Source organism: Syzygium oleosum, unplaced genomic scaffold (assembly GCF_021117445.2).
Source record: "Syzygium oleosum isolate NSW1041296 unplaced genomic scaffold, Sole_v2.1 Sole_v2.35, whole genome shotgun sequence".
In the NCBI taxonomy this organism is placed as follows: domain Eukaryota; kingdom Viridiplantae; phylum Streptophyta; class Magnoliopsida; order Myrtales; family Myrtaceae; genus Syzygium; species Syzygium oleosum.
In genome coordinates, this window is record NW_026607519.1 from 247,849 (window position 1) to 260,522 (window position 12,674).

Sequence of the window (12,674 nt, forward strand, 5' to 3'; positions counted from 1 at the left end):
TAAACTTGTCCAAAAAAAATTCTGAACCTATCGTACAGCAGCCAATTTAATTTTCAATCTTTCAATTGTTCCAATTTAATCCTAAATTTTTTGAAATTTGCTAATTTAGTCTTAAAATTTTCAATTGCGCCAATTTAGTTCTAAATTTGTTGATAATTTGTCAATTTTAGTCATTCCAGCTAATATTGGCCGGAAATCGCTGACGCGGACAATTTTTGCAATTATTCAATTATTTTGAATTTTTTCTTCTTTTTTTTTCCTTTTATTTCTGTTTCTTTTATTTTCTTTTTTCCCTTTTTCCCTCCAACGGCCATCGTCGAGCCTCGGTGACGGCCAGCCACCGGTGATTGGGACCCTCGCCCAGCTTGCCGCCACGAAGCCCCTAGACCCATGCATAAACGCTATGCTCCTCCTCCCTTATTCTTTCTCTATCTTGCACGCATGCCACCGCTCTTGGACGCCATGGGCGGTCGCCCATGGCTTCACGCTTCTGGGTTGAAGTTGAGAACTGACTCACGGTGGAAATCCCAGGACCTTTGAGAACCTCTGCTCACGCAGTACGAGATGTCGTCGACTACAGTGTGTTACGTGGCTTAGCCGATGATGACTTCGTCACGCACCTCCGTCCCCTCTATGATGACGGTGACAATCGGCTCTCGGTGTTTGCGTTTAGCTCATCGTTCGGATGAGCGGGAAGGACCTGACGCACTCGGGGACATGGGGCGGCAAGACGAGGTTCGTAGCTGAGGCATGGATGAATTCGACGCTAGCGTCGTTGCAAGTAATGAAGACTATGGCCAGAGGAAATGTGCAAAGGTGATTGGCGAGGGGAGGAGAGGGAAGAGGGAGAGACTCAATCGAGCCAAATCGAATCGCCAAAACTTCAATAATGTGTTTTGGGTCGGTCCGGAAATATGATCTCAAATCAAACCGAATCGTCAGAAGTTTGTTGTTCTACCTATTACACAAACCAAAGGGAAACCCGACCCGTACAAACTCGAAATTTTTTTGTTTTGGTTAAGTCAGTTTAGTTCGGGTTTTGGTTAGGGTAATTCTTTTTGACAGCCCTATCATTCCGTGTTCAAAATGTCACTCATTTATAATTTACGTCGGTTGTAGACAATTTACGGACTTAATAGGTGATACATAACCTGTAAGATAAGTTTTACATTTATAGATGTTTACGAATCTAATGGTAATTTATGATTTTGAAACTTATTTTATGAATACTAAATATAACTAACGAACATTATTATGCATTACGTTGCAAGAAAATGTCACTACGGTTAGATTTTGTAAGTAATATTTAAGAATAAGTATAATGACGGTCATCAACAATTAGTGCTTACTCAATTCACTGATTACAAGGTAAACTACTATTTCGTATTACAATCTATAGGGTAAATTACCTTATCTTAAGGATTACAATAGGAAAGGGAAATTATTATTTTATTATTTTCAAGGTGAATTATTTCCTATAATGTATAAATTACTTCTTCATCACTTATATTACTACTTTGAAGATAAACTAAATTATTGATTTTAAGAAGTAATTTACTACCTCACAGGGTAATATTTACTGTAGAACAGATATCACCACACGATCACCACACAAGTCGCGGTAATCTTGATTGAACTTATAATTAATACTTTCCTTTTTCTATAGAAAAAGGTTGGCTTTTTCCACTCCCTCTATTCCTAATCCTTTAGTAGTATTTTGACCATTTTATCCTTTATGGGTCTCCCATTTTTTCATCTCAAGATTACTTCTCCTTGGTCAAATGTGGTGCCCTCTTTCCTTGAGGGTCCCACTCATTAATATTTACGCACAACATTAAAAAAAAAAAGACTTGCGCTTTTTCTACGTCTTCCTTAGCTAATACGTTCTCTCTTTTAGTGTTTTGACCATATTATCCTTCTTGGGTCTCACTTTTTCAGCATCCTTTATTACTATTATACCGAAAGTGTTTCATTTTACTTTCTCTCGAATATGAGGTACGTTTGATTTCTTTCTGTTTCTTTTATTGTGGGTCCCACCTTCCATCTTATCTCTCTCAATAGACGATGTTGGTGGTCATATTGGTGGTTGGAATGGAGACTCACTACGCTTCTCATTGTGGCCTCTTGGTCGGACCCTAAGGGAGCGGCGGTGGCGACAGGGGTAGAAGGCACGGGATCGAAGTGGTGTTTTCGGAAGGAGGAGACGACATCGGGGTGAGGATGTCGGAGTTATTGGATGAGGTGGTGGTAGTGGTGGTGCACTTTGGTGGGGCTCTCAGTATCCCAAGAGTAGGTCTCGGTGAACTGGGGTGGATGAAGCTTGGACGAGAAAAGATCCACGGGTGAATGCTCGCCATGTGGTCGGACGACGCCATTGATTGATTCCCTCTAATTGCTCTCTCTCTCTCTCTCTCTCTCTCTCTATATATATATATATATCAGTCCAAGTACCAAAAGAGTTTATCGATGTGGTTTGTGTGCAAAGCTTAGAATGATAGTTTGTGGGTGAGAGAGAGTGAAGTAGGGAGAGATGAAAGAGAAGAAATGGTATGCTGAGGGTGAGATTGTGGGAGAGAGAGTCAAGAGCGGTTAGCTAAAGCACGATGAAAAACGAAGAGGAAAAAGAAATAGAGAGAGAGAGAGAGAGAGAGAGAGAGAGAGGAGGAAGAGGAGGAGGACTACGATGTTCCTATGGTTCATGATCATAATTCGGTTAACGATGACTGTGTTGGGAGTCATGTTGTCCGTCATAATTCAGTAACTGATGAAGAAAACAAAGAAAATGAAAAAGATTAAACTCAGCAACGAAATGTCTCCAATTGCTTTAGATGAGAGCAAGAAAAACGAAATTTCGACTTTGAAGCTTCTTCTTGTTCTCCCATTTCTTTCCATCTTTTTGGTTAATTGGAAAATGTAAATATTTTTTGGAGCAGAATTGAGATGAGAGGGGTTATCTTCATTTCCGGATACTTGATGAATTACCACCAAGACTCGAACCACGATTAGATTCAACTAGATGGCCAGAATTACCTTCGAGAGAGAGAACAGAGAATTAAGAAGGAGAAAGGTGGGACCCACAAGAAAAAAGAAAAAAAAAAGGAAAAATAACAGAGGATACTGAAAAAGTGGGACTCACTGAGGATAATATGGTCAAAACATTATTATAGAGAGTGTATTAGCTAAAGAATGAGTAGAAAAAGCACGATCCAAAAAAAATTGCCACTTTCTCTCTTCTTCAATTTTCTGGCCCTCGCTTGTATTACTTTCTCTTTCTCTCTTGTATTGATTTTGCCTTCTAGGTTTTGAGGAAAAGCCTCCAGAAAGCTTCTCCTACAGTCAAATTTCAAAACATACTCAGCTTGAGTCTCTGTTATGTTTTATCTCCTCTTTGATCGTTTTACGTTCTTATTTACATGTAATTGACATGAGCAAGCACGCGCTTGACACGTGAGCATGAGCAGTCCCATAAGTAACACATGAGCATTATCACACACGTGACATTTTATCAACGACCGTAGAGATTGGCATTTGCTGGTCGACATCAATACACATCGGTGGCGCGTATTCAGTTGTCGATACATGACGACGAACTTCTGGCAACCATACATATGAATACCGACAATGGGTAAATAGAAGAGTGCGCGAGAAGCATATGGATATAATTACCGTTTTGAGATAAAGTAGTTGGGACAATGGAGTGACTGGCAGATGTTCACCTACGAAGCATGGAAGCGCGACCACAAAGTTCAAAATCAGCAAAGTAGTTGAGATTGAGGAGAAATAGGCATACGTTTTTTTAGGGAACAATTACCACTTAGGAATGAGATCGTGGGACAGTCATTACTTGAAAAGTAAGATCACGGGCAACAATCGTCCAAAAGTAAAGTCATGAAGCAATCGACACACGGTTCGGTAAAAGCAACCGCTTGGAAGCAAAATCATGGCATCACGAGAGCGTGGGCACGTAATTTCGAAGATGAATGAACATGGAAGTAATTGGTGAAAACCGTTTAGGGAAATGTAATTGCTGGAAACCGCTAAAAAGCAATTATCGCTAAATCATTGTAAATACCACCAGTCATCTACTAAACGCGGATCCTGAATAAATCAAACAAATTTACTATCTTTTCAGTATTTTTGCTTTCTTGCACTGCATTTTATTTTTATAGCTGTAGCTTTCAATTAGTGTCGTCGATTAAATTCTGGTTTGTAATCTCTATCCCGGGTGCTGTGTCGTTAATTAAATTACGGCATAGTATCTTTATGTTTTCAAGCTGAGTTGTTGATTAAATTCCAGCATAGTTTGTTTATATCCGGTTACTTCATCGAGTCTGCATCTTCCAAGCCTTGTCGTAAATTAAATTCTGGTATGGTTTGTGTTTGTATAGTTTTGTTCTAATTAAAGCTATTAATTTTATTTTGCCTGTAATATTTTCCGTCCGATGTTGGTGTAGAACACTTGTTCCCGTTAATAAAAACCGAAAAACGATTTTTGGTGAAAGATATTTTATCGCAGGGCAATTCCGACACTGCAATTGGCGTCTCTTTCTGAAGGGGACTTAGCGATTTTCAACCCTCAAAAATTTTTCCACCGACTTCTTGTATGCTCTGAGTCAATGGATTCGCTACGACGATGAAAGAAGGAGAGGGAATGACCGGTTTCCGACGCTCACAACTAGAGGTTGGGGACCAAGTGCGGATGTCGATGATGGCGACGGATCACGATCCGAACGGAACCAGTGCCAGAGCCGAGCTCAAGGATACTGAGCTGCCGATGGCGAGGGCAGTGGCGGTCGGCGAGGATCGGGGAGAGGGGGCTCGCTGCGGGCCCCGAAGGTGGAAGCCGAGGAGGTGGAGGAGAGTGGTAGCAGCAGAAGGCCAGAGCTGGAAGGAGAGTTCCTGGAAAAAAAGAAGGTGGCGCATGGCGATGGTGGCGTTGATGCTCGCTCCAGTTGGTTCAATGCGGCGGAATTGTCTTCCTCTTCGTTGTCGTGGTTGTTGACCATGGCCATTACTGTTGCCTTAGAGAATCATGTACTAAGTAGAGCACAAAGGCAATAAAAGGAGTGGGACTCGCAGAGAAAGAAAAGGAAGGGACCAAATGAAATGAAAGGAGGGAGGGACACCACATTTGATCAAAAGAGAGATATAATTTGTGATGCCAAAAACGTGAGACTCACAAATGACAAAATGGTCAAAATACTAGGAAGGGAGTCGATTAGTGATACATGAAGTGGAAAAAAACGCGACAAAAAAAAATATTATTTTAAGTTTATTACTCTAAAAAAATCTATTACTCCAGAAAGATAATTTTTATATTATGAATATTAAAAATTTTATTCGCTTTTATCTCATTTTCTTTATTGGATAATTTTATCCAAGCTGTACCTCTCTTATATTCGATTTTATCTTGTCTTGGGTATAATAAACCAAATGCAAAATTTTATCCTGACTACTACCAAACGTAGTTAAAATTTAAACCGGTACCTTCGTGCTATATTTACTTCAAATTAATTTTTGGTAATCTTAAGAATGCTTATCCTTTTTTTTTTTTTTTAAGAATACTTACCATTTACCTAAGATTTGATTCCCGACATCTGATTCGGTTTCCCCACAAATTCAGCGTGAACGATCCCCCGCCGCGTCGTACTGTTAAATTGCCCTCTCTCTCTCTCTCTCTTTCTCTCCCATTGACTCTGAACTAAGCAAGAACAAAAACGAAAGACGAAGAAGACGAAGAAGACGAGGAATCTGCATTTTGATCGAAAGCTTTCCATCGTCGCCCGCAGCAAAAAGCACCGTCTCTGCTCACCATCGAAGGCTTCCTTCCGACCGCGAAGGCAGGAGGCGATCGATCGCTCGCTCGCTCGCTCGCCGGCGAGATGAGAGGCAAAGCAGCGATGAGGCAGAGCTGGAGCTCCAAGTCGAAGCTAGGGTTGCCCGCGGTCGTCCTCGCTTGCTCCTTCTTCTTCCTCGCCGGATTCTACGGCTCCTCTCTTCTCCCTCAGGTTTGCCGCGATTGTCCTGCGCGCGCGGCTGGATTTGCTTTTTCGCGTGTGTGCGTGTGTTGTTTTTTTTTTTTTCCGGTGGGTTGAAGTGAGGTGAGTTCGGTTTTGATCTTTGTAGGATGCGTCCGGAGTAGGAGCGAGGGCGAGAGCTCTCGGATCGGTCAGGGACGAGAGAGACTACGCGCCGTTGCCGCGTGGAGAGACCGGGGATGATTCCTTCGTTTCGATTCCTTTCCAGGTTCCCATGACTGTTGTGATTCGTTGGTAGTTGAACTTGCGATCGTCTCTTGGACGTTTCGAATTTTTTTTTTTTTTTGTGTGGTATTGGTCGGATTCGTGTTGAATTGTGTGGATTAACGGTCGTAGAATTTTGTGTGGGTGTGCTTCTTGGGCGGGCACCTGAACAAAAAGAATTCTTTTCCCCATTTATCAGAGAAAAAGTAGCGTTGATCGAGTTACTATCGAAAATGATTTTGCTTATTTTCTCTGTTTTTCAGGGTTTTTCCTTCTGTGCTGAGAAAGATCGGCTTTTGTGTTCTCTGTTTTTGTGATGAGAACATGGTCTCATATGATTTCCCGTCTTGTTTCTTGAGTAGGTGTTGAGCTGGGGACCTCGTGCTCTCTTCTTCCCTAATTTTGCGACGGCAGAACAATGCCAACTCGTAATAAAATTGGCAAAGGCGGGTCTCACACCTTCAACCTTGGCGTTGAGAAAGGGAGAAACAGCAGAGAACACGAAGGGCATTAGAACAAGGTATTTTCTGTTTATTTTGTCTAAACTAGTCGATGCTGTGTAAGGATTTAAGTGCATACATCTAAATTATGTCAGCTGGCTTAATTTGCATTGTTATATGCCTTGCATAATGAACTGAAAGGCCTTCCTTTTTCTGTGCTTTCAATTGCTGTCATTATATTCTACAACAATCACATAAGTGGAGCTTTTAAAGAGATACATGGATTAATTACCTATGAATTGGTTTGAGAAAATGTGGAAGCCAAATCCATAACCAGAAATGCAATTACTACAACTTGATATGTTATGGAGAATGGATAAGTAAGACTTTTTCTATACATCTGAAGTTCCTTTTCTTAATTTTCTTTTATACCGAAGCATGTGTGACGATGCGCATACATTGCATAAGTATAAGTAAGAGGCGGCTTTATTGTAATGTTTGGTTAACTATTTCTTTACACGCAGTTCTGGCATGTTCATAAGTGCTTCTGAAGACAAAACTGGAACCTTGGATATTATTGAAGAGAAAATTGCAAGGGTGACAATGCTTCCAAGGGAACATGGAGAGGTACTATCCTACCCAGGAAGTCATTTTTATCAGTAGCAGTTTTTGGGTGACAATTGCATAAGTTTGTGATGTATCAACATGAGTCCTACCTAGCATCTCTTCTCACAACATGTCGGCTTTTACTATTTGCCAGTACTCTCTTCACTCACATCAGAGTGCATACCTTGAGATTTTATATTTGAAAGATCCAAATGAACAAAGTACTCTTCCACCTTGAACGCTTTTGCACAAACCCGATTTACTAGTTTGTTTCACCTGTCTTGAGTGGCGGTTGTTAGGGGTGCAATCGAGGTGAGTCGAGTCGATAAAGTGTCAAGCTCGAGCTCAACTCAACTCGCATGCTTGGGGTCTCCAAACTTGGTTCGAGCTTGATGGAGTATCAAACTGTAGGAATGAGCTCGAGTTCAAGCTCAAGTTTAGTAAGCTCAAGCAGTTTCCCTGCATATGTGTATGAGAGTTAAATATGTAATTTTAACGATTTCTGTGTCTTTTTGTAATTAGAAGATATTATTGAAAAAATAATAGAAGCTCGATTAGGGTAGATTAGACTCATGAGCTTGTCAAGCTGAGTATTGGCGAGCTCGAATTCAACTCGACAAGATACTCAATAGCTCCGGCTTGAGCTCCCTTGAAATGAGGTGAACCGATCTCGAGTGATTATCGAGCAAGCCTGAGTTACTCATAAGTAGCTTGACCCAGTTTCACACCTAGCTATTGTCTTTGTAGCCAACTAGAAGTGAGGATTCAGGGTAAAAGTATCTCGCCTCATGATCATGGATAGAAGGCATGATAATTTGCATTTCAACTTTTGAGTTAGATAATGGTATAAAGAATGTGGACAAGAACAACTTAAGATATGGAAAACCAACTTCGTTCTCCACCTCCAAATATATTTACATTCCTCTACCTGTTATGTCAACAGAATATATAGTATGGTACTTTCTGGTCAACATGTTAGGGTGGTTAAGCTGTGTATACAATCTAACCTGCTCTTTTGGCTGGAAGGTTTTTATTGTCACTAATTATTGACAGAGAAACTATATCACACACTGATAGTTTCTGTGTACAAACTTATTTCCTCTTTTGACATCAAATTGTGATTGTGAGGTATTTCACTAATCATTTATAGAGGGGGAAAAGCGCATGTTGTTAGTTTATGCCCTATGTTTGAAGCTCTTCGTCATTCTCAAATAGTCCCTGCATGTGATATATCCTTTCTTTTTGGTTAAATTTCTTAACCTTTCGTTTTCAGGGAAGATCTAAAATTGTTTGAGGATATCACCATGTTTCAGGCATTCAATGTGTTACGCTACGAGATTGGGCAGAAATATAATTCTCACTACGATGCATTCAGTCCTACTGAATACGGCCCACAAAAGAGCCAGAGGGTATGCTTGCTACAAAAATTTGTCGCCTCTATTTTTTTGAATATTTACTAATTTGGTGAGGCATGGATGATAATGTCCTTGTAAACATGTCATTGATCCCTTTAATATCCTCATCATGGAAGTTCTGTTGATGAAATTTCAAGATAATGGCAAGATTAAATATTACTGACAAGGCTCTGAAACACAAAATTTTACATCAGTACAGCGTGTTATTAAGCTAGCTGAGATCTTCATGGTTCTCTGAAATGGCTTATGGGAGTGAAAAAACTTGGTGGTTTTCTGTTTCTACTCTCAAATACTGGTTTGTGCAGCATATGGAAGAGATTTCTACTGTGTGCACGTGTGCATTTGGGTGCGCGTGTGTGTATGTATTTGGGGCTATGTTATTGGAATCTCATGTAAGAAGTTGGCTACTCTCCAAAGTTGAGAAGTTTCACTGGCGTTAAAGAAGATGTATGCTTCCACCCTGTTGAACTTCTTGCTTTTGCATTTTATTGATTTACCTGCCAAAGTATGTGTTAGGCTCTTGAAGCAACTAACTTGTCAATAACATCTGTGGTCTTCTGGACGCAAGGCTTTTTTTTTTCCTTTGGGGAGAAAGGCGCGGGGGATGGGGGTGGGGTGTGTGATTCGTACCCCATGGGCTAGGTGGGACTCGCAAAGAAACAAAATAGTCTCCTTTAGCTGCTGGGAAACTGCCCAGCTATACCCCCTTTGTCAGTTGCCCTGCTCAGGTGGACGTGCCCATATTGTAAAATTCAATCTCAGAAAGTTGCACTTAACAAGAAACTTGTCAAAACTGACTTAAGACTCTGCTATTTTCTTGTCCTCTGAACTTGGCTGTGCTTTTTTACTTTTGCTTCGGATGTATAGACAAGTGATGTATGTCTTCATGCTTTATTGATATTCTTTTCCTGCTTTAAGCTCAAAACTTTTCATTTTCGGTTTTCAGAACATATATTGAAGGTTCACTTGACAATAAATTGCTTTAGTCTGTTCAATCTAAATTGATGCTTTCTGTGAAGTGTTTTTTGCTTTAGTTCTCTGACCTCTTTTTTTAGTTTCTTCCCATCATATTTCATCAATTTGATGGTAAAGAAACTGTGCATAGGGGCAATGTGCAATAATAGTCGTATGTTTACCGTTTTGTCATACGTAATTAGCCACAACATTAACGTTTCAAGAGCTTGAAATGGTTGGTCATGTTACTCTTGCTCAATCTGTGTGTAGGTTGCGTCTTTTTTGCTTTACTTATCTGACGTTGAAGAGGGGGGAGAAACTATGTTCCCTTTTGAGGTATGTTTGGATAGTCTTCTTCCTCTTGAGTTTGGTTAGACCATGTAATCATTTAATTCTGGCATGCAGAATGGTATGAATATGGATGGGACCTATGATTTTCAAAAATGTGTTGGACTGAAGGTGAAACCACGGCAGGGTGATGGACTTCTCTTCTATTCCTTATTACCAAATGGTACAATTGATCCTGTGAGCACTTCTTCTCGTTCATCGTGAACTGCAACTTTTGAAATTTTTCTCGACTGGCAATACTGTCGGTGCTAGATGTGAACTGAATCTCTTAGACTATAGTCAATGTGACGTGCTATACTCAGTTTCTACCCTGATTTCCAGTAAATCATGTAATTGGGAAGAAAACGAAATTGCAATCTTAGTAAATCTGTCATCTATGATCCGCTAAAGATAAAATATCAGTGCCTGTGCATTTAAATAATGAAAGTGTTGCTTCTTTGATTATCATGTTGCCACTCCGTAAGAAAATCATGTTTCAGACCATCATTTCAGTTGAGACAGCATTGCATAAGTTTTCCTTCTTAGTATTTTCCGGTGCAAGTCTTGTTATCCCCACAGTTGTTATAACACTGAAAGATTCGAAATATTCTGCTTAACAATTTCTGTGGTGGCCTTGGCAGACCTCACTTCACGGGAGCTGTCCTGTGATCAAAGGGGAGAAATGGGTGGCAACAAAGTGGATAAGAGACCAAGTGCAAGATGACTAATCGTCTGTAATACGTCACTAGCCACTTTGAGACTGCACAATTTTGCGATATTGAGCATAGGCACGTATTCATTATTTAGTTAGTCTCAAGAGGCTTTTTGGTTTGATAAATGCCTCTTCTTTATGAATCGTGCCATTAGCGTCATATTAGCATTCGTCCGTCAATATCTACAAATGATCTCATCCCAAAGAGAAAGTTCCACTGATCATACGAAAATAGTTGGGTTTGGGAGCTCCATTTTCTGTGTACTTAAATCACACGGATGACCAGAAAGTAATTTATGAAGTTTGAAACCGAAATCTTTTGTTTCTTGCCTTTTATTAGTTTTCCTACTTTCTTGCTTCTTCGGTGTATTTTAATGTAGCATATCTTGAGTTAATTCCATTAAGAAGACTGATTTTAATGGAATTTTCACGTTGAGCTCATACTTTTCCTTTGATTGGTCAGTCAACCCTTACTTTGTTATCAAGAACAGCTATGGAAATCTAACTGGGCAATATTTAGACAGCACCCTTGGTATCTTTTACATCTCAATGAACATGTCGCTTGAGAATCACCCTGACGGGTTAACTTGGTAGGACATTAATGATTGCTGGAAAGAAGAGTTGTCGCAATTTAGTAACAAATCAGATGTCAATTCCATCGAAGTTAGTCTTTTGGCCAATAATTGATTGAATTGATGCTGTGTTTCCTGATGCGACTTAGCACGTGGAAGGTAGGTACATCATTAATTTAACCCGATTTTACGAAAAAGCGCTCGTGCGTTAAAGAAAGATCACACGTTCCCACTAAAAGGTGTAGTAGCTTTTCTGAAGTGTTCTTGTAGTAATTTCAGCGGTGATAAAAGGTGTGGTGGCTTTTTTAAGGCTTCTTTTGTTTCCGTCAAAACGTGTTCCAAAAAACAAGTTTTCCGGATTCTCTGCCGTTTAGCCCAATCAAAACAAATGAATCAAAGAAAATAATTTCCTTCAAAAGTCTTTCAAAACTAGGGAAAAAGACTTCCGCCCTCTGAAAATCGGAATCATTTTCCCAAACTCTCGTGTAACGCAGCTGTAGCTCATTTTGGCGAACGTTCCTCATTGTTGCATGCCTTCCTTTTCCTCCTCTCTTCCTTCTCGCTCATCTCTCTCCGCTCCAGAGCTCCTCCTCCTCTTCGTCCTCCGTTGTTGCCTCTTGCTTCTCTTTTAGCCATGACTACGAGTATAGTAGAGAAGCCGACATCCGCAAGGTGTACCAATTTAGGGTTTTAGACGGTCAAAAAATTAGTTTAGGATAAATTTGTCACATGTGTACTGATTTGGAGGTTTTGATGGTCGAAAATTTAGTTTTGAGTAAATTTATCACGTGTATACCGATTTGGTGTTTTTCGTGATATTAACCATAATTAAATATAATATCATAAAAAATCTCAAATTAGTAGGCCTTGCCACATTTACCCTAATAAATAGATTTTTGTGTCTTGGAAACTTTCAAACCGGTATATCTTGTGCTACATTTATCTCCAAACTAATTTTTATGGCACAAAAAAATGATAAACTGGTGCACCCGTGCAACATTTACCCTATAAAAGTGGAACGGGTCTATAAATGTAGCACTTGTGCACCAATTTGGAGTAAATATGACACGAGTGTAGTGATTCAGAATTTTTTTTTGTGACGTAAAAACGGGAAAAGTGCCAAAAAAGTCATAAACCTTTTGCATTTGTGTCAATTTAGTCATAAATCCTTTTTTTGTGCCAATTCAGTCCTAAACCTTTTTTGCATTGGTGCCAATTTAGTCATAAATCTTTTTTTAGTACCAATTCAGTCCTAAACCTTTTTGTTTTTGTGCCAATTTAGCCATTCTGACCAATTTTGGCCGGATTTTGCTGACGTGAACACCGGCTAGCCAGTCACCGGCACTGACGTGGACAAAATTTAATAATATTTTAATATTTTTTGAATTTTTATTTATTTGTTTTTC

At 39.8% G+C, this 12,674-nt stretch overlaps 1 protein-coding gene across 2 annotated transcripts; it reads left to right on the forward strand.

Moving 5' to 3' along the window:
* Positions 1-5,686: 5,686 nt before the first annotated feature.
* On the forward strand, positions 5,687-11,027 carry LOC115667317 (probable prolyl 4-hydroxylase 9). 2 transcript variants are annotated; one of them, XM_056305179.1, is made up of 8 exons: positions 5,690-6,008; positions 6,127-6,246; positions 6,605-6,762; positions 7,207-7,309; positions 8,602-8,697; positions 9,928-9,993; positions 10,063-10,182; positions 10,626-11,027. In XM_056305179.1, the coding sequence occupies exons 1-8, from the start codon at positions 5,883-5,885 to the stop codon at positions 10,710-10,712; spliced, it is 876 nt and encodes a 291-aa protein (XP_056161154.1). In that variant the 5' UTR covers positions 5,690-5,882; the 3' UTR covers positions 10,713-11,027. The 2 variants fall into 2 exon arrangements, with proteins under 2 accessions (XP_056161155.1, XP_056161154.1); XM_056305180.1 differs by lacking the exon at positions 6,127-6,246 and having other exon boundaries at positions 5,687-6,008.
* Positions 11,028-12,674: the final 1,647 nt, after the last annotated feature.

Excerpts from the sequence above, each read along its gene's own strand:
- LOC115667317 (XM_056305179.1), top strand. The coding sequence starts at position 5,883 with ATGAGAGGCAAAGCAGCGATGAGGCAGAGCTGGAGCTCCAAGTCGAAG. Across the intron at positions 6,763-7,206 it reads ACGAAGGGCATTAGAACAAG|TTCTGGCATGTTCATAAGTG; the intron begins GTATTTTCTGTT and ends CTTTACACGCAG. Across the intron at positions 7,310-8,601 it reads TTCCAAGGGAACATGGAGAG|GCATTCAATGTGTTACGCTA; the intron begins GTACTATCCTAC and ends ACCATGTTTCAG.